This window comes from Amphiura filiformis, chromosome 2 (assembly GCF_039555335.1).
Source record: "Amphiura filiformis chromosome 2, Afil_fr2py, whole genome shotgun sequence".
NCBI lineage: Eukaryota > Metazoa > Echinodermata > Ophiuroidea > Amphilepidida > Amphiuridae > Amphiura > Amphiura filiformis.
The window spans coordinates 1,305,881-1,332,351 of NC_092629.1; the positions used below are offsets into that span (position 1 = coordinate 1,305,881).

At 36.1% G+C, this 26,471-nt stretch overlaps 1 protein-coding gene across 1 annotated transcript in view; it reads left to right on the plus strand.

The window, feature by feature from the left end:
• The window catches only part of LOC140172291 (uncharacterized), a 103,314-nt gene that overhangs the window by 15,125 nt on the left and 61,718 nt on the right, over positions 1 to 26,471 (plus strand). The window contains exons 7-18 of the mRNA XM_072195545.1: positions 213 to 311; positions 1,286 to 1,519; positions 2,682 to 2,786; positions 3,986 to 4,249; positions 6,079 to 6,177; positions 7,127 to 7,381; positions 8,545 to 8,649; positions 9,857 to 10,120; positions 12,400 to 12,498; positions 13,446 to 13,700; positions 15,832 to 15,936; positions 18,035 to 18,298. Coding sequence (XP_072051646.1) covers positions 213 to 311; positions 1,286 to 1,519; positions 2,682 to 2,786; positions 3,986 to 4,249; positions 6,079 to 6,177; positions 7,127 to 7,381; positions 8,545 to 8,649; positions 9,857 to 10,120; positions 12,400 to 12,498; positions 13,446 to 13,700; positions 15,832 to 15,936; positions 18,035 to 18,298 — 2,148 coding nt within the window. The remainder of the gene's footprint in view (positions 1 to 212; positions 312 to 1,285; positions 1,520 to 2,681; positions 2,787 to 3,985; positions 4,250 to 6,078; positions 6,178 to 7,126; positions 7,382 to 8,544; positions 8,650 to 9,856; positions 10,121 to 12,399; positions 12,499 to 13,445; positions 13,701 to 15,831; positions 15,937 to 18,034; positions 18,299 to 26,471) is intronic.

Below are 26,471 nucleotides of genomic sequence, written 5' to 3' on the forward strand. Positions count from 1 at the left end.
CCAGGAAAACCTATATATATAACATTTAAAGAACTTTTTTCGAAAACTTCATGCATTTGCAAAACTGTTTGCCCAAAATATTTTACAATACCGTTGTAAAAGTTTTCATGACCATTTTGAATAATCGATTTAAGAAAATGTTCGTGCTTGTATGCTTATGTATTTCTTATTTGTGAATTTACCATAAACGTCTGTTTAATATTCATCATCAGCTTTAATCTGGATCGATCCCATATATGTCGGTGAAGAAGATAATACGGTTTGTATTTATGTTCATCGTTCAGGATTTTTAGGAGACGATACAACAGTCGGTAAGTACTCTGTAATATCATAATTTTTTATATATACTTCCAAATGAAGGCACGAGTCTAAGAAGTACGATAGATCCTTTTTGAGTTATTTTAATTAAATGTTACCTATAACAATATTGATCATGAAACTATAAAAAATAAAGGGTAATATCATAATTACTTGCGCTATATGAGATTAATTGAGCGATGTCTAGCCATTTTTTTCTAAAACACACTCCGTCTCTCTTTTCAATGCTTACATGCCATTAGTTGTATTTCCAACTTTGCCAGAAAGTCTATTTTGGACATATCTATGTATCCCTGGTAAAGACATTTCATTCGAAATACACAACTGAAAAAACCATACGACTATAATATTTATTAACCCATTTTGGGCGTTTAAAATACCATCGACCAAGTGGTGCTTGATTTCCACAATTTTTAAACACATTAAATAATTATGTTTGACTTAATAAGTAGGTCCTACTTGAGGAGTGGCATTTCAACATTATGTGACGTTGTAAAAGTCCCACTTTTCAGCATCTATGTCACCCTAATACCCCATATTATTGGATTATACATGGCCTGTCAACCAGAGTCCCATTATACCTTCGTAGATCTGTCAAAGGTTTTGTAAACCATATTCATGGGTTCGATTCACGGACGGGATCATCTTTTCTACTTGTCTCCTTTATTATCTGCGACGGCGAACTTGTTTATTTTAGATATTTAATTCTCGTTGACCATGCCACTGTTTATCCTTGTTCTGTGAGAATGTTTGAATTATGTTCTAACCTGATGACCCCAATAAAGGGACCCATCTCTCTCACGCCACCCCCTTATTCCTACATTTTATTTCACCGAAAGCCCCTCTATTTCAATGTTTCAGCCTTTTACCTGTTTCAATTTCATAACAAAGTACCCTTCCCTCCGGCAACAATCTCTTATGTAATGTTATTTTTTGTTTTTTTTTTCCTTAACCTTGGGTGCACCAGCAACTGCAACTGTTACCGACGATTATGCAATCGATGGCGGAAGCACTGTACCAGTTGTCTTTGCAGATGGAGATCTAGTAAAGAAAGTGGTTATAAACCTAGTAGAAGACGATGATATAGAAGACACGGAATATGTTACAGTTACACTTGGGGCTATAACAGTAGCTGACACTGCCAAAACTACATTAGACGCAGACAGAGATACAGCCACCATATTCATACTAGATCGTTCATGTAAGTAGTATAGATTTAGTAATGCAATGCGCCCGTATAAAGTTATATTTTATGGATGTGATTTGTTAACAATTGTCTAGTTACATATGGGCTAAACCTCTGCCCATTAGCCTTTTAGAGGTATGGCCGACACAATAGGATGGCACTGCACGAAACGGGTAAATGCTTTTGTATTTGACAGATTTTACCCATATTGAATACTGCCCTGCTATTGTGTATGTCATGCTTCGAAAAGTCCAATGCCGTGTGGCTCATGAACGAGAAGGGTCATGTAGCCAGGCTTCCGAGTTAGGGTTTCGTTTTTGCAAATTTATACACATTATTATAAACAGATGGATGTAATGGTGTCTGAAGGGGCATTTGCCCCCTCAGAATTTGAAGAACTTTGAAAAATATAGTCCCAAGTGAAGGCATTTTGTGCAATAATTTGATTTTATTATCAGAAAGATATGGGTTCAAAATATTATAGCCAAGAGGCACATTAGCGCGGTTAAAAATAGAAGTTGCAAATCAGGTATGTTATTTCATCACAAATAATATCAATTATTTTCTTATTATCCTGTGTTATATCACTTCCTCCATCTCTGAACTGAGCTTTCTCGGTCATCGTTGTTTTGCAAACGAAATGATTTTAAAAGAAACTTCAAATCTAGATGAGACACAGAGCCAAATTACTATGCTAATTTATTACATTTATATTTTACACTTACAAATCGTCCCGCTAATCCTAAGATTAGAACGACAAGTTCTCCGTTTTTGTGACAATTTTAAGGGATTCGATCGAACCCCCCTGGCTATGGGCCTGATTTGTTTCTATTTAAATACACAATGCCTGTTTCCGTATAAAGCCACAAGTGTGAATTTAATAACCTTAGTCAAATCAAAACCAAATCAATATACAGTCATGTTTTGGATAGATACAAGTTATAAAGGCAGCGACTGTGACAATAAACTGTGACTGCAGTTTCTGTTTGTTTTTCGCGGCGTTTCTTTATGCAAAATAAAGGTGCAAAATGACATATTTAATTAATATGTAAAGTTGTATGCTACACCGGCCTTAATGCTGAAAAGGGGCCATAATATTTGTTATAATTGTATATATTTGTAACACAGTAAATCGTTCGTATCCTTAATCCTATCAAATATTATCGATACATTACAGTCATGTTTTGGATCGACCCAGTTTATATTGGTGACGAGTGTGACACTATGGTGGAAGTAGTTGTTCACAGATGCGGCTATCTGGGACATACTGATGATGCAGTTGGTAAGCTATAAAAAAGAGAGTAAATCTTTCGTAACCTTAATGTAATCAAATATTATCAATATATTACAGTCCTGTTTTGGTATAATCCGATACGAGTGTGACACTATGGTGGAAGTTGTCGTTTACAGATGCGGCTATTTAGGACATGCAGTTGCAGTTGGTAAATTGAAATTTACATAATGTAAAACCGCTGAAAAGATTTATGAGAGTATTGATGATTGACAAACTGCAAAGCCATTGCTATGATCTAAATAACCAAATTGGGTATGACTAATATTTGTTTAAATCAGAAAAAAAAAAGTTAAATAAAATGTTTGTTAAGCTTTAACAATTTTACTGCAAGGTATTCAGATTAGAGTGTGTAATATCCGTATTCTCTGCATTATCCATAAACAAAGGCATTAGCCTATTATGCTTTTGAAAATTCATATCGTGATTTAGGAGAAGTACTCAGTGTAATATAACTTATGAATGGCATAACTACATAGATTTCATTTCATTAGGATTGCGAATTCAACATCCAATTCAAATTGTGTTCAGACAATACAATACAACGTATGAATAGTAGTAGCACCCCGTATTTACAACGGTCTCTGCATAATTCATTCATTCGTTTATTTCCATATATAAAAATTGACCGTTACAGTTATCAAAATTAATAATTGAAAACTTACACAAATGTGAATAATAGTGTTGGAAATAAACATTTTAAGGATTAACTGAGCTATGCAAAGCAATAACATATTCTAGTTTGAACGCCTTAAATTGCGTTGTACATTTTATGTACTTCCATAAATTATACAGTATAATTTGTACTCCACGATTAAAATGTAGTTTTTTTTTTCATTTACTTGAGATGAAAATCGGTTTGAAAATGTGTTTAGACAATATAATTCAACACAGTCTCAATAGTATGGCTAGAAATCTAAGGGGTTTGTAATGTTTACTATGAGGTTTTGCAGAGAAACATTTGTCATAGACACACAATTTATGGTGTACATGAATAGAAAAGTCTATAGATTATTATAATTATATACCTTAAACATTTTATATACTGCATTTAAGTAATGCAGTATTATTGGCACTCGGTTGTATTTTTGTTTTATAGGAGTAAGTACGACTTCAACTTATACAACTACATTTACTTCGTCAACTTCTATAATATACCTCTTTTAATTTTGAATGTATATTTTACACAGAGATATACACGTCTACGACAGGCGTAACTGCTTCTGGCGCCGATTTCACCGAAATAGCTATGGCTAGCCCAGTAGATACGGAGGTCTCTTTTGCACAAGGTGATTGTGCAGTTGCTCATCGACTTGCTTTAACACCTGATGACCTGGTTGAAGGAATGGAATATTTTGAGGTCGTTATAGGAACAATTTCTGGTACCAATGCGGCCAAAGGCTCCGTCCATACAGTCTTAAATACAGCAAAAGTGTTTATCTTGGATCATTCAAGTAAGTAGGGAAACGTTATTAGAGATATATAAGTCAGAACAGAGTGCAACGCAGAATGCTGCCCTCAGTCGTCAACCGTCTGGTTTGACGACTGAGAAAACTACGTGGAAAAAATGTGACGGATTTTGCAACAGGATTCCTGTGGCATAGAGCATGCGCAGTTGTGTCCAAATTGACCTTTTGACCAAGTTTGTTGTTTTTAGAAGTTCAGAGCGCGATCTTGTCACAGCGGCGTGGTACAGCGACGCGGTAACGGGCGCCGCTAGTCAGTCGCGCTACGGCGCACAACCAAAGTCGCATTGAATAGTTTTCAGAAGTCCGCCACGATATGAAATGCAAGATAATCAGTCGTCACTACGAAGCATACACAGTACATGCAAAGTGTAGACGGCTTCTTGGAATTAGTCTAAGTGCAACGTGGGATCAATATCACAATAACCAACATTGACAGAGTACCAAATTCAATCTCATTGAAATACTGTGTGAGCTACGCACTTTTTTAAAATTCCATATCAATATTACCCACAATGCACTCTGTTCTGAATGATCAATATCGTGCTTTTGTTTAACGACATTTCTTTTGATGTAGTACAACTTAAAGCTCCGAAACTTTGGAGTCGTTGTACACTCTCTATTAGAAGCATGAACGTTTCAACACATGAAGTACGAGGTCCAATGTTTATTTAAAACGTGGAGCCTTTTTTGATTTTACACAAAAGGTAATCATTTCAGAAAATCTTGGCAAATTGCTCATCTTCATGTAATAAGAATCAAGAAACTGCATGGAACATGCATTGTGTTAACTTTACCTGTTATGCGCAAGTTACAGACAAATATTAATAGTGGTTACCGCATGTGCTTGACCCCGTTGGCACTCTATTTCATTTTGTTAACACATTCGATAAGCAAAACTATTCGTTTTGAAATTATTATATTCAGCTAAACGAACAATTGTCCACCATTTTCATCAATATCGGAGTAAGCCCTGTACAACCAAAATGAGTTTTTGTAGGATAACTTAATCACGACAGGACGCAGATAGCGCACACTATACACTAGTTTAATCCTTGGGATCAGCAGAATTATACCCGAGTCACGCTCGTCCGAGTCCGAGCAGAGCCGAGTCCATTCGTTTCTGAGTCCGAGCCAAGTCCGATACCTTTGTGTCAGAGTCCGGACTCGATTCCGAGTCCGGTGGTGCCGAGTTCGAGCAAAGTCAGAGTATTTGTATAAAATAATGCTATAAAAAGGGGTTATTGTGTATAGCATAATGAAAAAGGGGGTAATTGGGCATAAACATTTGAAAGAATGAGGTCATACGGTATGATATTTAAAAAAAGGCCCATCGAGCCGAACATTTCCCATCAATAAAGCAAAATTCTAAATTTTGTTTCTACGTAAGTTGCCAAATGTATAATACAAATTTACTGAAATTATAAGAGAATTTGAATGTTTCACAGTAATGAATTCTTCTGATCATACACTACTTTGATTGAATTGAAATGAAATCGATTGTTTATAATGCGAAAATGAAATCGGGATTCGTTGCGATCATTCAATCTGGCGCGAAAAAGAATGACACTTTTAATTAATCGAACGCACATGTTGCGAAATTGACCAGGAAAACCTATATATAACATTTAAAGAACTTTTTTTTCGAAAACTTCATGCATTTGCAAAACTGTTTGCCCAAAATATTTTACAATACCGTTGTAAAAGTTTTCATGACCATTTTGAATAATCGATTTAAGAAAATGTTTGTGTTTGTTTGCTTATGTATTTCTTATTTGTGAATTTACCATAAACGTCTGTTTAATATTCATCATCAGCTTTAATCTGGATCGATCCCATATATGTCGGTGAAGAAGATAATACGGTTTGTATTTATGTTCATCGTTCAGGATTTTTTGGAGACGATACAACAGTCGGTAAGTACTCTGTAATATCATTATTTTTTATTTATACTTCCAAATGAAGGCACGAGCCTAAGAAGTACGATAGATCCTTTTTGAGTTATTTTAATTAAATGTTACCTATAACAATATTGATCATGAAACTATAAAAAATAAAGGGTAATATCATAATTACTTGCGCTATATGAGAATAATTGAGTGGTGTCTATCCCTTTTTTTCTAAAACACACGCCATCTCTCTTTTAAATGCTTACATGCCATTAGTTGTATTTCCAACTTTGCCAGAAAGTCTATTTTGCACATATCTATGTATCAATGGTAAAGACATTTCATTCGAAATACACAACTGAAAAAACATACGACTGTAATATTATTAACCCATTTTGGGCGTTTAAAATACCATCGACCAAGTGGTGCTTGATTTCCACAATTTTTAAACACATTAAAAAATTATGTTTGACTTAATAAGTAGGTCCTACTTGAGGAGCGGCACTTCAACATTATGTGAAGTTGTAAAAGTCCCACTTTTCAACATCTATGTCACCCAAATACCCCATATTATTGGATTATACATGGCCTGTCAACCAGAGTCCCATTATACCTTGGTAGATCTGTCAAAGGTTTTGTAAACCCTGGTCATGGGTTCAATTCACGGACGGATCACCTTTTCTACTTGTCTCCTTTATTATCTGCGACTGCGAACTTGTTTATTTTAGATATTTAATTCTCGTTGACCATGCCCCTGTTTATCTTTGTTCTGTGAGAATGTTTGAATTATGTTCTCACCTGATGACCCCAATAAAGGGACCCATCTCTCTCACGCCACCCCCTTATTCCTACATTTTATTTCACCGAAAGCCCCTCTATTTCAATTTCTCAGCCTTTTACCTGTTTCAATTTCATAACAAAGTACCTTTTCCTCCGGCATCAATCTCTTATGTAATGTTATTTTTTGTTACTATAGCCCTAACCTTGGGTGCACCAGCAACTGCAACTGTTACCGACGATTATGCAATCGATGGCGGAAGCACTGTACCAGTTGTCTTTGCAGATGGCGAACTAGTAAAGAAAGTGGTTATAAACCTAGCAGAAGACGATGATATAGAAGACACGGAATATGTTACAGTTACACTTGGGGCTATAACAGTAGCTGACACTGCTAAAACTACATTAGACGCAGACAGAGATACAGCCACCATATTCATACTAGATCGTTCATGTAAGTTGTATAGATTTAGTAATGCAATGCGCCCGTATAAAGTTATATTTTATGGATGTGATTTGTTAACAATTGTCTAGTTACACATGGGCTAAACCTCTGCCCATTAGCCTTTTAGAGGTATGGCCGACACAATAGGATGGCACTGCACGAAACGGGTAAATGCTTTTGTATTTGACAGATTTTACCCATATTGAATACTGCCCTGCTATTGTGTATGTCATGCTTCGAAAAGTATAATGCCGTGTGGCTCGTGAACAAGAAGGGTCATGTAACCAGGTTTCCGAGTTAGGGTTTCGTTTTTGCAAATTTATATACATTATTATGAACTGATGGATGTAATGGTGTCTGAAGGGGCATTTGCCCCCTCAGAATTTGAAGAACTTTGAAAAATATAGTCCCAAGTGAAGGCATTTTGTGCAATAATTTGATATTATTATCAGAAATATATGGGTTCAATATATTATAGCCAAGAGGCACATTAGCGCGGTTAAAAATCGAAGTTGCAAATCAGGTATGTTATTTCATCACAAATAATATCAATTATTTTCTTATTGTCCTGTGTTATATCACTTCCTCCATCTCTGAACTGAGCTTTCTCGGTCATCGTTGTTTTGCAAACGAAATGATTTTAAAAGAAACTTCAAATCTAGATGAGACACAGAGCCAAATTACTATGCTAATTTATTACATTTATATTTTACACTTACAAATCGTCCCGCTAATCCTAAGATTAGAACGACAAGTTCTCCTTTTTTGTGACACTTTTAAGGGATTCGATCGAAACCCCCCTGGCTATAGGCCTGATTTGTTTCTATTTAAATACACAATACCTGTTTCCGTAACAAAGCCACAAGTATGAATTTAATAACCTTAGTCAAATCAAAACCAAATCAATATATTACAGTCATGTTTTGGACAAGTTATAAAGGCAGCGACTGTGACAATAAACTGTGACTGCAGTTTCTCTTTGTTTTCGCGGCGTTTCTTTATGCAAAATAAAGGTTGTGCAAAATGACATATTTAATTAATATGTAAAGTTGTATGCTACACCGGCCTTAATGCTGAAAAGGGGCCATAATATTTGTTATAATTGTATATATTTGTAACACAGTAAATCGTTCGTATCCTTAATCCTATCAAATATTATCGATACATTACAGTCATGTTTTGGATCGACCCAGTTTATATTGGTGACGAGTGTGACACTATGGTGGAAGTAATTGTTCACAGATGCGGCTATCTGGGACATACTGATGATGCAGTTGGTAAGCTATAAAAAAGACAGTAAATCTTTCGTAACCTTAATGTAATCAAATATTATCAATATATTACTGTCCTGTTTTGGTGTAATCCGATATATATCGCCGACGAGTGTGAAACTATGGTGGAAGTTGTAGTTTTACAGATGCGGCTATTTAGGACATGCCGTTGCAGTTGGTAAATTGAAATTTACATAATGTAAAACCGCTGAAACGATTTCTGAGAGTATTGATGATTGACAAACTGCAAAGCCATTGCTATGATCTAAATAACCAAATTGGGTATGACTAATATTTTGTTTAAATCAGAAAAAAAAAAGTTAAATAAAATATTTGTTAAGCTTTAACAATTTTACTGTCAAGGTATTCAGATTAGAGTGTGTAATATCCGTATTCTCTGCATTATCAATAAACAAAGGCATTAGCCTATTATGCTTTTGAAAATTTATATCGTAATTTATGAGAAGTCCTCAGTGTAATATAACTTATGAATGGCAAAACTACATAGATTTCATTTCATTAGGATCGCGAATTCAACATCCAATTCAAATTGTGTTCAGACAATACAATACAACGTATGAATAGTAGTAGCAACCCGTATTTACAACGGTCTCTGCATAATTCATTCATTCGTTTATTTCCATATATAAATATTGACCGTTATAGTTATCAAAATTAATAATTGAAAACTTACACAAATGTGAATAATAGTGTTGGAAGTAAACATTTTAAGGATTAACTGAGCTATGCAAAGCAATAACATATTCTAGTTTGAATGCCTTAAATTGCGTTGTACATTTTAAGTACTTCCATAAATTATGCAGTACAATTTGTACTTCACGATTAAAATGTAGTTTTTTTTTTCATTTACTTGAGATCAAAATCGGTTTGAAAATGTGTCTAGACAATATAATTCAACACAGTCTCAATAGTATGGCTAGAAATCTAAGGGGTTTGCAATGTTTACTATGAGGTTTTGCAGAGAAACATTTGTCATAGACACACAATTTATGGAGTTCATGAATAGAAAAGTCTATAGATTATTATATATACCTTACATTTTATATACTGCATTTAAGTAATGCAGTATTATTGGCACTCGGTTGTATTTTTATTTTATAGGAGTAAGTACGACTTCAATTTATACAACTACATTTACTTCGTCAACTCCTATAATATACCTTTTTTAATTTTGAATGTATATTTTACATAGAGATATACACGTCTACGACAGGCGTAACTGCTTCTGGCGCCGATTTCACCGAAATAGCTATGGCTAACCCAGTAGATACGGAGGTCTCTTTTGCACAAGGTGATTGTGTAGTTGCTCATCGACTTGCTTTAACACCTGATGACCTGGTTGAAGGAATGGAATATTTTGAGGTTGTTATAGGAACAATTTCTGGGGCCAATGCGGCCAAAGGCTCCGTCCATACAGTCTTAAATACAGCAAAAGTGTTTATCTTGGATCATTCAAGTAAGTAGGGAAACGTTATTAGAGATAAATAAGTCAGAACAGAGTGCAACCCCAGACAAACGAGAACCTAGACCTATGACTTTGACTCGCGTAGTGAAGCCGACACTGCTTAGCAACGAATTTGACAAGGACGCATACCCGGACGCAAACAAGCAGACATGTTCGCGTCTATGGAACATGTTGCATTTGACGCGGTGATAACGGCGCAGTAATCACGCAAACGAGCGCGTCGAACATGTATGCGATATTTCTCCGCGCCTAGTAACCCCGTCAATCCGTCAATATCACCTTGGATACGGGGCTTCACCTCCCGCTGTGGTAAAGGATGGGCAGTAATAGGTCTAGGTGGTATGTCTATGAGTGCAACGTAGAATGCTGCCCTCAGTCGTCAACCGTCTGGTTTGACGACTGAGAAAACTACGTGGAAAAAATGTGACGGATTTTGCAACAGGATTCATGTGGCATAGAGCATGCGCAGTTGTGTCCAAATTGACATTTTGACAGAGTTTGTTGTTTTTAGAAGTTCAGAGCGCGATCTTGTCACAGCGGCGTGGTACATCGACGCGGTAGCGGGCGCCGCTAGTCAGTCGCGCTACGGCGCACAACCAAAGTCGCATTGAATAGTTTTCAGAAGTCCGCCACGATATGAACTGCAAGATAATCAGTCGTCACTACGAAGCATACACAGTACATGCAAAGTGTAGATGGCTGATTGGAATTAGTCTAAGTGCAACGTGGGATGAATATCACAATAGCCAACATTGACAGAGTACCAAATTCAATCTCATTGAAATACAGTGTAAGCTACGCACTTTTTTTAAAATTCCATATCAGTATTACCCACAATGCACTCTGTTCTGAATGATCAATATCGTGCTTCTTTTGTTTAACGACATTTCTTTTGATGTAGTACAACTTAAAGCTCCTAAACTTTGGATTCGTTGTACACTCTTTATTAGAAGCATGAACGTTTGAACACATGAAGTAGGAGGTCCAATGTTTATTTAAAACGTGCAGCCTTTTTTGATTTTACACAAAAAGGTAATCATTTCAGAAAATCTTGGCAAATTGCTCATCTTCACGTAATAAGAATCAAGAAACTTCATGGAACATGCATTGTGATATCTTTACCTGTTATGCGCAAGTTACAGTCAAATATTAATAGTGGTTACGGCATGTGCTTGACCCAGTTGGCACTCTATTTCAGTTTGTTAACACATTCGATAAGCAAAACTATTCGTTTTTAAATTATTATATTCAGCTAAACGAACAATTGTCCACCATTTTCTTCAATATCGGAGTATAGTAAGCCCTGTACAACCAAAATGAGTTTTTGTAGGATAACTTAATCACGACAGGACGCAGATAGCGCACACTATACACTAGTTTAATCCTTGGGATCAGCAGAATTATACCCGAGTCACGCTCGTCCGAGTCCGAGCAGAGCCGAGTCCATTCGTTTCTGAGTCCGAGCCAAGTCCGATACCTTGTGTCAGAGTCCGGACTAGAGTCCGAGTCCGGTGGTGCCGGAGTTCGAGCAAAGTCCGAGTCCCACAAAAATAAGAACAGAGTTCGGACTCGAGTGCAAACTCGGTCAGAGTCAAATGCCTGAGGGGTTTGTCATTCAACTTTAGTGTGACAGGTATGCCTACTGGCTTAGTAAGGGCCTATTTGTATAAAATAATGCTATAAAAAGGGGTTATTGTGTATAGCATAATGAAAAAGGGGGTAATTGGGCATAAACATTTGAAAGAATGAGGTCATACGGTATGATATTTAAAAAAGGCTCATCGAGCCGAACATTTCCCATCAATAAAGCAAAATTCTAAATTTTGTTTCTATGTAAGTTGCCAAATGTATAATACAAATTTACTGAAATTATAAGAGAATTTGAATGTTTCACAGTAATGAATTCTTCTGATCATACACTAATTTGATTGAATTGAAATGAAATCGATTGTTTATTTAATGCGAAAATGAAATCGGGATTCGTTGCGATCATTCAATCTGGCGCGAAAAAGAATGACACTTTTAATTAATCGAACGCACATGTTGCGAAATTGACCAGGAAAACCTATATATATAACATTTAAAGAACTTTTTTTTTCGAAAACTTCATGCATTTGCAAAACTGTTTGCCCAAAGTATTTTACAATACCGTTGTAAAAGTTTTCATGATCATTTTGAATAATCGATTTAAGAAAATGTTCGTGTTTGTTGGCTTATGTATTTCTTATTTGTGAATTTACCATAAACGTCTGTTTATTGTTCATCATCAGCTTTAATCTGGATCGATCCCATATATGTCGGTGAAGAAGATAATACGGTTTGTATTTATGTTCATCGTTCAGGATTTTTAGGAGACGATACAACAGTCGGTAAGTACTCTGTAATATAATTATTTTTTATACTTCCAAATGAAGGCACGAGTCTAAGAAGTACGATAGATCCTTTTTGAGTTATTTTAATTAAATGTTACCTATAACAATATTGATCATGAAACTATAAAAAATAAAGGGTAATATCAAAATTACTTGTGCTATATGAGAATAATTGAGTGGTGTCTAGCGCTTTTTTTCTAAAACACACGCCATCTCTCTTTTAAATGCTAAAATGCCATTAGTTGTATTTCCAACTTTGCAAAAAAGACTATTTTGCACATATCTATGTATCCCTGGTAAAGACATTTCATTCGAAATACACAACTGAAAAAACATACGACTATAATATTTATTAACCCATTTTGGGCGTTTAAAATACCATCGACCAAGTGGTGCTTGATTTCCACAATTTTTAAACACATTAAATAATTATGTTTGACTAAATAAGTAGGTCCTACTTGAGGAGTGGCACTTCAACATTATGTGAAGTTGTAAAAGTCCCACTTTTCAGCATCTATGTCACCCAAATACCCCATATTATTGGATTATACATGGCCTGTCAACCAGAGTCCCATTATAGCTCCGTAGATCTGTCAAAGGTTTTGTAAACCCTGGTCATGGGTTCGATTCACGGACGGGATCACCTTTTCTACTTGTCTCCTTTATTATCTGCGACGGCGAACTTGTTTATTTTAGATATTTAATTCTCGTTGACCATGCCACTGTTTATCCTTGTTCTGTGAGAATGTTTGAATTATGTTCTCACCTGATGACCCCAATAAAGGAACCCATCTCTCTCACGCCACCCCCTTATTCCTACATTTTATTTCACCGAAAGCCCCTCTATTTCAATGTCTCAGCCTTTTACCTGTTTCAATTTCATAACAAGGTACCTTTCCCTCCGGCATCAAACTCTTATGTAATGTTATTTTTTGTTACTATAGCCCTAACATTGGGTGCACCAGCAACTGCAACTGTTACCGACGATTATGCAATCGATGGCGGAAGCACTGTACCAGTTGTCTTTGCAGATGGCGATCTAGTAAAGAAAGTGGTTATAAACCTAGTAGAAGACGATGATATAGAAGACACGGAATATGTTACAGTTACACTTGGGACTATAACAGTAGCTGACACTGCCAAAACTACATTAGACGCAGACAGAGATACAGCCACCATATTCATACTAGATCGTTCATGTAAGTATTATAGATTTAGTAATGCAATGCGCCCGTATAAAGTTATATTTTATGGATGTGATTTGTTAACAATTGTCTAGTTACACATGGGCTAAACCTCTGCCCATTAGCCTTTTAGAGGTATGGCCGACACAATAGGATGGCACTGCACGAAACGGGTAAATGCTTTTGTATTTGACAGATTTTACCCATATTGAATACTGCCCTGCTATTGTGTATGTCATGCTTCGAAAAGTCCAATGCCGTGTGGCTTATGAACAAGAAGGGTCATGTAACCAGGCTTCCGAGTTAGGGTATCGTTTTTGCAAATTTATATACATTATTATAAACTGATGGATGTAATGGTGTCTGAAGGGGCATTTGCCCCCTCAGAATTTGAAGAACTTTGAAAAATATAGTCCCAAGTGAAGGCATTTTGTGCAATAATTTGATATTATTATCAGAAATATATGGGTTCAATATATTATAGCCAAGAGGCACATTAGCGCGGTTAAAAATAGAAGTTGCAAATCAGGTATGTTATTTCATCACAAATAATATCAGTTATTTTCTTATTGTCCTGTGTTATATCACTTCCTCCATCTCTGAACTGAGCTTTCTCGGTCATCGTTGTTTTGCAAACGAAATGATTTTAAAAGAAACTTCCAATCTAGATGAGACACAGAGCCAAAATACTATGCTAATTTATTACATTTATATTTTACACTTACAAATCGTCCCGCTAATCCTAAGATTAGAACGACAAGTTCTCCTTTTTTGTGACAATTTTAAGGGATTCGATCGAAACTCCCCTGGCTATGGGCCTGATTTGTTTCTATTTAAATACACAATGCCTGTTTCCGTATAAAGCCACAAGTATGAATTTAATAACCTTAGTCAAATCAAAACCAAATCAATATATTACAGTCATGTTTTGGACAAGTTATAAAGGCAGCGACTGTGACAATAAACTGTGACTGCAGTTTCTGTTTGTTTTTCGCGGCGTTTCTTTATGCAAAATATAGGTTGTGCAAAATGACATATTTAATTAATATGTAAAATTGTATGCTACACCGGCCTTAATGCTGAAAAGGGGCAATAATATTTGTTATAATTGTATATATTTGTAGGATGGCACTGCACGAAACGGATAAATGCTTTTGTATTTGACAGATTTTACCCATATTGAATACTGTCCTGCTATTGTGTACACCATGCTTCGAAAAGGCTAATGCCGTGTGGCTCATGAAAGAGGAGGGTCATGTAGCCAGGCTACCGAGTCAGGGTTTCGTTTTTGCAAATGTATGTTAATTGTTATAAACTGATGGAAGCAATGGTGTCTAAAGGGGGATTTGCCCCCTCAGAATTAGAAGAACTTCGAAAAATGTAGTTCCAATTAAAGGCATTTTGTGCAATAATTTGATATTATTATCAGAAATATATGGGTTCAAGATATTATAGCCAAGAGGCACATTAGCGCGGTTAAAAATAGAAGTTGCAAATCAGGTATGTTATTTCATCACAAATAATATCAATTATTTTCTTATCGTGTGTTATATCACTTCCTCCATCTCTGAACTGAGCTTTCTCGGTCATCGTTGTTTTGCAAACGAAATGATTTTAAAAGAAACTTCAAATCTAGATGAGACACAGAGCCAAATTACTATGCTAATTTATTACATTTATATTTTACACTTACAAATCGTACCGCTAATCCTAAGATTAGAACGACAAGTTCTCCTTTTTTGTGACAATTTTAAGGGATTCGATCGAACCCCCCTAGCTATGGGCCTGATTTGTTTCTATTTAAATACACAATACCTGTTTCCGTAACAAAGCCACACGTATGAATTTAATAACCTTAGTCAAATCAAAACCAAATCAATATATTACAGTCATGTTTTGGACAAGTTATAAAGGCAGCGACTGTGACAATAAACTGTGACTGCAGTTTCTCTTTGTTTTTCGCGGCGTTTCTTTATGCAAAATAAAGGTTATGCAAAATGACATATTTAATTAATATGTAAAGTTGTATGCTACACCGGCCTTAATGCTGAAAAGGGGCCATAATATTTGTTATAATTGTATATATTTGTAACACAGTAAATCGTTCGTATCCTTAATCCTATCAAATATTATCGATACATTACAGTCATGTTTTGGATAGACCCAGTTTATATTGGTGACGAGTGTGACACTATGGTGGAAGTAGTTGTTCACAGATGCGGCTATCTGGGACATACTGATGATGCAGTTGGTAAGCTATAAAAAAGAGAGTAAATCTTTCGTAACCTTAATGTAATCAAATATTATCAATATAATTATTACAGTCCTGTTTTGGTATAATCCGATATATATCGACGACGAGTGTGACACTATGGTGGAAGTTGTCGTTTACAGATGCGGCTATTTAGGACATGCAGTTGCAGTTGGTAAATTGAAATGTACATAATGTAAAACCGCTGAAAAGATTTATGAGAGTATTGATGATTGACAAACTGCAAAGCCATTGCTATGATCTAAATAACCAAATTGGGTATGACTAATATTTGTTTAAATCAGAAAAAAAAAAGTTAAGTAAAATGTTTGTTAAGCTTTAACAATTTTACTGTCAAGGTGTTCAGATTAGAGTGTGTAATATCCGTATTCTCTGCATTATCCATAAACAAAGGCATTAGCCTATTATGCTTTTGAAAATTCATATCGTGATTTAGGAGAAGTACTCAGTGTAATATAACTTATGAATGGCAAAATTACATAGATTTCATTTCATTAGGATCGCGAATTCAACATCCAATTCAAAGTGTGTTCAGACAATACAATACAACGTATGAATAGTAGTAGCACCCCGTATTTACAACGGTCTCTGCATAATTCATTCATTCGTTTATTTCCATATATAAAAATTGACCGTTATAGTTATCAAAATGAAAACTTACACAAATGTGAATAATAGTGTTCGAAGGAAACAATTTAAGGATTAACTGAGCTATGCAAAGCAATAACATATTCTAGTTTGAACGCCTTAAATTGCGTTGTACATTTTAAGTACTTCCATAAATTATGCAGTATAATTTGTACTCCATGATTAAAATTTAGCTTTTGTTTTCATTTACTCGAGTTCAAAATCGGTTTGAAAATGTGTCTAGATAATACACGCAACATAGTCGCAATAGTAATAGCACCCTGTATTGACGGCAACATACTTGAGCGCTTATGTCATTGAAATTATAAATAAGTGAAAAGCCACACACATTTGAATTGGTTTAGAAGCACAATTTAAAAGAGTAACTGCGCTGTGCAATGCAATAAAAGATTCTAGTTGAACGCATCTTTTGTGTGTTCGGCATTTTATACATTTCCATAAAGTATGCATAATTACACTCGACTAAGGGATGAGCTAATTTATCCCTAATGTGGCCAGAAATCTAAGGGGTTTGCAATGTTTTTGCTAAGAAACATTTGTCAGAGACACACAATTTATGGTGCACGTGAATAGAAAAGTCTATAGATTAGTATATATACCTTACATTTTATATACTGCATTTAAGGGCTGGGGTATGAACGTTTGGACAGTATTTATTTTGGGACATTAGAGCACATCAGACATATCGAATTGCATTCTGAATACGAAGAATGTCATTCTGATATCAAATAATTTTGATTTCTTGAAAATCACAATTTAATACACATTTTATGGCAAATCGTTAAAAATTGATATTTTTGATATTTAACAGTACCTGAAGTAAACTTTATAAATCTGATGATTTATACTTAAAGTGTATGTAGGTGGGGTGAAAAGCCGACGATCAATTGAAAATTTGGACCTTTGGTATTGAAGATATGGATTTTTTTCCATTAAAAAAAAAAAAAAAAAAATTAGGTCTTTTGGGGAAAAAATCCATATCTTCAATATGAAAGGTCAAAATTTTCAATTGACCGTCGGCTTTTCCTTCCTGCTACATACACTTTAAGAATATATCATTAGATTTATATAATTTACTTCGAGGACTGTTATATATCAAAAATTTGAAAAATATCAAATTTTTATAATTTGTCATAAAATTTGTATTATATTGTAATTTTCAAAAAATGAAAATTATTTGATATTAGAAAGACATGCTTCGTATTCAGAATGCAATTCGATAGGTTTGAGGTGCTCTCATGTCCCACAAAAAATACTGTCGAAACGCAATAAACGCTCATTTTAGATCCCTTAAGTAATGCAGTATTATTGGCACTCGGTTGTCTTTTTGTTTTATAGGAGTAAGTACGACTTCAACTTATACAACTACATTTACTTCGTCAACTCCTATAATATACCTCTTTTAATTTTTAATGTATATTTTACACAGAGATATACACGTCTACGACAGGCGTAACTGCTTCTGGCGCCGATTTCACTGAAATAGCTATGGCTAACCCAGTAGATACGGAGGTCTCTTTTGCACAAGGTGATTGTGCGGTTGCTCATCGACTTGCTTTAACACCTGATGACCTGGTTGAAGGAATGGAATATTTTGAGGTTGTTATAGGAACAATTTCTGGGGCCAATGCGGCCAAAGGCTCCGTCCATACAGTCTTAAATACAGCAAAAGTGTTTATCTTGGATCATTCAAGTAAGTAGGGAAATGTTATCACAGATATATAAGTCAGAACAGAGTGCAACGTGGGATGAATATCACAATAGCCAACATTGACAGAGTACCAAATTCACTATCATTGGAACATTGTGTGAGCTACGCACTTTTTCTTAAATTCCATATCAATATTACCCACAATGCACTCTGGTCTGAATGATCAATATCGTGCTTCTTTTGTTTAAACGACCTTTCTTTTGATATAGTACAATTATTTAAAGCTCCTAAACTTAGGAGTCGTTGTGCACTGTCTATTAGAAGCATGAACGTCTCAAAACATGAAGTACGAGGTCCAATGTTTATTTAAAACGTGGAGCCTTTTTTGATTTTACACAAAAAGGTAATCATTTCAGAAAATCTTGGCAAATTGCTCATCTTCACGTAATAAGAATCAAGAAACTTCATGGAACATGCATTGTGATATCTTTACCTGTTATGCGCAAGTTACAGTCAAATATTAATAGTGGTTACGGCATGTGCTTGACCCAGTTGGCACTCTATTTCAGTTTGTTAACACATTCGATAAGCAAAACTATTCTTTTTTTAATTATTATATTCAGCTAAACGAACAATTTTCACCATTTTGACCAATATCGGAGTAAGCCTTGCACAACCAAAATGAGTTTTTGTAGGATAACTTAATAACGACAGGACGCAGATAGCACCAACTATACACTTGTTTAATCCTTGTGATCAACATAATTGTACCCGAGTCACACTCGTCCGAGTCCGAGCCGAGCCGAGTCCATTCGCTTCTGAATCCGAGCCAAGTCCAATACTTTTGTGTCAGAGTCCGGGGTGCCGAGTACAACTCCGAGCAAAGTCCGAGTCCAACAAAAATAAGAGTTCGGACTCTAGTCCAGAATCGGTCAGAGTCAATGCCTGAGGGGGTTGTCATTCAACTTTAATGTGACAGAATTATGCCTACTGGCTTAGTAAGGACCTATTTGTATAAAATAATGCTATAAAAAGGGGTTATTGTGTATAGCATAATGAAAAATGGGGTAATTGGTCATAAATATTTGATAGAATGAGGTCATTGGGTATGCTATTAAAAAAAGGCTCATCGGGCCGAACATTTCTCACCAATGAAGCAAAATTCTAAATTTTGTTGCTACGCAAGTTGCCAAATGTACAATACAAATTTGCTGAAATTATCAGAGAATTTGAAAGTTTCACAGTAATGAATTTTTCTGATCATACACTAATTTGATTGAACTGAAATGAAATCGATTGCTCATAATGCGAAATTGAAATCGGGATTCGTTGCGATCATTCAATCTGGCGAGAAAAAGAATGACACTTTTAATTAATCGAACGCACATGTCGAGAAATTGACCAGGAAAACCTATATGTAACATTTAAGGAACTTTTTTTTCGAAAACTTAATGCATTTGCAAAAGTGTTTGCCCAAAATATTTTACGATACCTTTGTAAAAGTTTTTCATAACCGTTTTGAATAATCGTTCTAAGAACATGTTCATGTTTGTTGGCTTATGTATTTTTTTTAACTTGCCATAAAAATCTGTTTTATTATTCATCATCAGCTTTAATCTGGATCGATCCCACATATGTCGGTGAAGAAGATAATACGGTTTGTATTTATGTTCATCGTTCAGGATTTTTAGGAGACGATACAACAGTCGGTAAGTACTTTGTAATATCATTATTTGTTATACTTACAAATAAAGGCATGAGTCTAAGAAGTACGATAGATCCTTTTTAAGTTATTTTAATTGAATTTTACCTATAACAATATTGATCATGAAATTATAAAAATTAAAGGGTAATATCATGCGCTATATGAGAATAATTGAATGGTATCTAGCCCGTTTTTCTTAAACACACACCATTTATCTTTTAAATGCTTACATGGCCAAAAAAACAATTTTTGCACATATCCATGAATCCCTATGGTAATGACATTTCATTCAAATCACACAACTGCAAAAACATACGACTGAAATAATTATTAATCCATTTTAGGCGTTTAAAATACCATCGACCAAGTGGTGTTTTATATCCACAATATTTAAGCACGTGTAATAATTATGTTCGACTTATTAAGCATGTTAAGCAGGTCCTACTGAGGGGCGGCACTTCAAAATTATGTTGTAAAACTCTCTTGTCATCCAAATACCCCATAGTTGAATCATTTTCTTACGATCCGTGACCATTCATAGCATACCTTTGCTTCTCTGTGGATTTGACTAGATGGACATATTCTAAGAAAAAATAGCTCCTATGTCCCTCCCAAAAATGGCGGGAAAATCTATTTATAGCTCATTTTTCAAAATGGCCGCCGGTGACATTCTAAAAAACATGAATATCTATATACCATGCTCTGGATGGGCTATAATGACAAATAATATGCCGTTTTCCACTATCTTTGGCATGCCCAACCTTTTAAGATAAAATTCAGTGTTGAGAGGTCATCTTGACCCCTAAATCCAAGATGGCCGCCAGTTTCATATTGAAAAACATGAAAATCAATATATCATGAAGTCGATAGGCTATAATAACAAACAATGTGTCGTTTTCAACTATATTTGGCATGCAAAACCGTTTAAGATCATATTCAAAGAGTTTGGGGTCACATTAACCCCTAAATCCAAGATGGCCGCCAGCGCCATATTGACAAAAACATGATAATCTATATACCATGAAGTGGATTGGCTATACTGACAAACAATGTGTCGTTTTCCACTATTTTTGGCATGCCAAATCTTTTTTTGTCAAATTCAAAGTGTTTGGGGGTCATCTTGAACCCTAAATCCAAGATGGCCGCCAGCGCCATATTGAAAAACATGAAAATCGATATATCATGAAGTGGATTGACTATAATAACCAACAATGTGTCGTTTTCAACTCTTTGTGGCATGCAAAACCATTTAAGATCATAGTTTGGGGTCACCTTGACCCCTGAATCCAAGATGGCCGCCAGCACCATATTGACAAAAACATGAAGTGGATAGGCTATACTGACAAATATTCCACTATATTTGGCATGCCAAACCTTTTCATGTCGTATTCAAAGTGTTTGGAGGCATCTTGACCCCTAAATCCAAGATGACTGTCTAAGCCATGTCGAAAAATATGAACATCGATATTTAAGATGTGACACACATGAGGCCAATACTTATTTTTACTCAATTACTTATACTATAGATTTTGAAAGTGTTACCTTTGTTTTTTCAGAAAAGTTGCACGTTAAGAGCATGTGATGGCGAACAGAACAGACACCGAAGAGCTACAGAGCAACCAAGAGACTGATAAACTAGAATGCATGCTGAAAGATCATTGCCATGTAAAAGACAGTTTAGAAAAAGAAGAGAAATGGGAGAACATTAAGGACACATTTTTATAATGGAAGGGCCTTGGTAAATTTCAACATGTCAATACAACAGTGGAATGGGATAAAGGGCCTAAGGGTTTTCATATGCATGCTACTTGTTGTACCACGTTCGGTGGAAGCTCTATAGTCCGAAGGTTCTTTAGTCCGACGGTTCTTTAGTCCGAAGGTTCTTTAATCCGACGGTTCTATATTACGAAGGTTCTTTATTCCGACGGTTCTTTATTTCGAAGGTTCTATAGTCCGAATTTCAAAAAAGGTTCCCTAATCCGAATATTAAAAGAGGTTCTTTAATCCGAATTTTAAAAGCGGTTCTCTAGTCCGAATATGAAAATAGGCTCTATAGTCCGAATTTTAAAAAAGGTTTGATAGTCTGAATATGGGAATAGGCTCTATAGTCCGAATTTTAAAAAGGTTCTATAGTCCGAAATTGCAAAGCGGTTCTATAGTCCGAAACGGATACCGTGTTCTTTAGTCCGAATTCTTAAACAGGTTCTATAGTCCGAATTTTATTTTCATCATTTGTTTCAGTGTCAAATCATCAATTGTTAAATACATCTCCGCTGAAGTTCAACATGATTGCTTTTTCTGAATATTTTCCGTAACATACATTGACGTTTATCTATATTCTGGTGGTATTTTCTTCATTTTCATCTATTGTGCATTCCGTTGTAATAATGTATTATATACTATGCGATATACTAAATAATCAAAGGTGTATTCGAGTTCTAATTTTAATTGCGCCATCCCGCGATCCAAGTTAAATTTTTTAAGCTATAGGCCTAACATGCCTCTCTTTTTCCTTACAAGTCCACATCATCATCATCATCAGTCGGCTGCGGAGCAGGCGACTGCAAGCTTTCTCCAACTAGTGCGATCTTGGGCAAGCGACACAATTTTGTTTGGCTGCAGCATCCCTTCAGTATCTCCCAGGAGGTGCTGGACATACTGTAAGTACAGTGTGCGCGGCCGTCCCGAGAAATTTGAGTTGATGAATCTTGACTCTGGCAACCAGTGGAGTGGTGTTGGTCAGGTTGTAGATGGTTTCATTTGGAATCCGATCCAAAAAAGGCCAAAAAAGAAGTCCACAAAAAGGCCAAAATGTTTCCAAAAAAGATTTAGTTTTTACAGGAATCCACCCACATTAATTACATCGTGATTTGGTGGTGTGCGCACTTTAGCAGTAGCGTCATCCCGTTTACCATATAAACTCTGCTTTATCTAGCTAGAGGGCGCAGTATATGTTAATGTTTTAACAATTCGGACTATAGAACCTTTTTACTGATTCGGACTAAAGAACCCTTTTTTGATTTCGGATTATAGAGCCTATTTCTATATTCGGACTATAGAACCTTTTTTTAAATTCGGAATATAGAGCCTATTTCTATATTCGGACTATAGAACATTTTTATAAATTCGTACTATAGAGCCTATTTTCATATTCGGACTAGAGAACCGTTTTTAAAATTCGGACTATAGAACCTTCGAAATAAAGAACCGTCGGAATAAAGAACCTCTTTTCAATTTTTTTTCGGACTAGAGAACCTGTTTTAAAATTCGGACTAGCGAATGCTATGAACACATGTTCGGACTAGCGAACCTTCGGACTAAAGAACCTTCGGATTATAGAACCTTCGGATTATAGAGCAGTCCCCGTCTAACACACACGCTCACTGCTAAGCCACAAAACGCAAGCACACATCTGAGAAATCAAAAAGAAAAAGAAAAAAAAAGGCGTTCTGCATGATAAGGCAATGTGCGTCCACAAAAGTCTGGTAACCGGGACAAAAACACTTTTGTTACTTTTGACACAAGATGCATGGAGAAGATTCAAGGCACACACTATCTACATTGCAGATGAGGATACAAGAGAGCGGTTAGATACGTTTATAACGTTAATCCCAGACAGGCAAAAAGCCTTTGGCTTGGAAATCAGATACCACCGTCATTGCTGGTGTCAAAATATCAGCAATCAAGCGAGAGATAATCTCAGTGGAAATGCAGAGCATCTACAGCATGTTAACCTTCGGGAGGCTCAAGCTTTGTTCTTTCAAGTCCTTGAAGGACTGCTCCAAGATTACATTCGTATTACTTCAAACCACGGGCACTTTTCCCAAGTAAGGTCCAGCTACCTCAAGGAACTTCTGATCAAAGAATTTGGAAAAGACATAGGATTTCACGTACGTATTCAGAAGAAAGTTAGTGAGCTTGTGTATGATACAAGAGCTGCCGATACATACATCGAGGCCGCGCTGTTATCACTAGGAGTAACGGATGACCAGTTGGTCAAGAACAGGTCCTCAAAAGAACCACTATTCCTTGGAACCCGTATATACATGAGGTGGAGCAAGCTGAAAACTTGAGTGAGCTCCTACTAAAGTTCATTACCTGGTTGAAAAAACACAGGTCTAACGGATGACAACCCAAAGGTCCGATCAATTGCGTCAATCTTAGGGAGAGATCGTTATTTACGAGAGGGGGGAATGGGCATTTTGAGGGGGAACCCGAATTTTTTATTTGATCTTGAGGTGGAAACGCAAAATTGTTTGTTGAAGCAGGAGGGGATTGTTAAGTTTAAAAGGGTGAATCTGACAATTTTGAGTGGATGCAAGGGGGGAAAGCAAATTTTCAAATTCCGCCCTTGTTTAAACTAATTACTCAATTAAAAACTTAACAATCCCCTCCTGGTTTCAACAAAAAATTTTCGACCCCCTCAAGATAAAACAAATCGGGTTCCCCTTCAAAATGCCAACCCCTGTCGTAAATAACTATTGCTCTAAAGATTGACGAAATTGATCAGACCTTTGGCTTGTCATCAGCTGAACCTGTGTTAGGTTTTTTCAACCAGGTAATGAGCTTTAGTAGGAGCTCACTAAAGTTTTCATCTTGCTCCAACTCATGTATGTACGGGGCCCAAGGAATAGTGGTTCTTTTGATGACCTGTTCTAAGTCGTATTGCGACATTGTTGACCAACTGGTCATCCGTTACTCCCAGTGATAACAGCGCGGCCTCGATGTATGTACCGCCAGCTCTTGTATCATATACAAGCTCACTAACATTATTCTGAATACGTTCGTGAAATCCTATGACTTTTCCAAATCCTTTGATCAGAAGTTCCTCGAGTTCCTCGAGGTAGCTGGACCTTACTTGGGAAAAGTGCCCGTAGTTTGAAGTAATGCGAATGTAATCTTGGAGCAGTCCTTCAAGGGTGTGTATTTCACGATCTTTAAATATGACTTGTTGGATATGTTGAAAGAACAAAGCTTGAGACTCCCGAAGGTTAACATGCTGTAGATGATCTGCATTTTCACTGAGATTATCTCTCGCTTGATTGCTGACATATTGACGCCAGCAATGACGGTGGTATCTGATTTCCAAGCCAAAGGCTGTTTGCCTGTCTGGGATTGACGTTATAAACGTATCTAACCGCTCTCTTGTATCCTCATCTGCAATGTAGATAGTGTGTGCCTTGAATCATATCCATGCATCTTGTGTCAAAAGTAACAAAAGTGTTTTTGTCCCGGTTACCAGACTTTTGTGGACGCACAATGCATTATCATGCAGAACACCTTTACTTGAATGAAGTTTCTTTGGAGGAGGTCCTGAGAAAGATAATTGCTGACCGGACATCCCAGCCTTTTTTTTTTTTGATTTCTCAGATTTGTGCTTGCGTTTTGTGGCTTGGCAGTGAGCGTGTGTGTTAGACATCGTGGTACAACAAGTAGCATGCTTATGAAAACCCTCCTTAGGTCCTTTATCCCATTCCACTGTTGTATTGACATGTTGAAATATATCAAGGCCCTTCCATTGTAAAAACTTGTGTTCTCCCATTTCTCTACTTTTTCTAACCTGTCTTTTACAGGGCAATGATCTTTCAGCATGCATTCTAGTTTATATCAGTCTCTTGGTTGCTCTGTAGCTCTTCAGTGTCTGTTCTGTTCTCCATTACATGCTCTTAATCGTGCAACTTTCCTGAAAGAACAATGGTAACACGTTCAAAATCTATTGAGTAAAAATAAGTATTGGCCTCATGTGTGTCACATCTTAAATATCGATGTTCATGTTTTTTGACATGGCTTATTAGACAGTCATCTCGGATTTAGGGGTCAAGATGCCCCCAAACACCTTGAATACGACAGGAAAAGGTTTGGCATGCCAACAATAGTGGAATATTTCGTCGCCAGAGTGCTACACTATCGTAAGTGACATTTTTGGCCAAAATGAGATTTTGACGAATTATTGAAGGTCATATAAAAACGCACATTTTAAACCAGGTTTTAAGTTTCAAAATTGCTTAATTATTTTTTAATTAATAAAATAAAATATCGTAAGTGCAATGCAATTTTAATTAATGCATGTAAGACTATCGTATGTGCCACTTACGATGGTCTTGCACGCTAATTTTGTTTTTCATTTGCTGCAAGACCATCGTATGTGCCACATACGCTACTTTATTGGGCCTAAACAACAAAATCACGGAATGCTACACCATCGTAAGTGCAAAACAGTCTCTAACACATCACTGGCTGTGACGCTGACGGCTTTATGCGTTGTCGCCATGCTGACTAAGTTCGTAGCTCCCACGACTGGTAATAGAGACGATAAATCCGGTGTTTTTAGTTTTAGATTCAGTAATAAATCTTTGGAGATAACATTACGGCAAAAGGTGTCTTGCTATTGTAAATACTATGTGCCAAAATAAATTAACACTTGTTAACAAACATAAAATGACAAAAAATTGGATATTTGAGCCGATATTATGCATATCTTAATTTAGCAATGCATGCTACACTATCGTA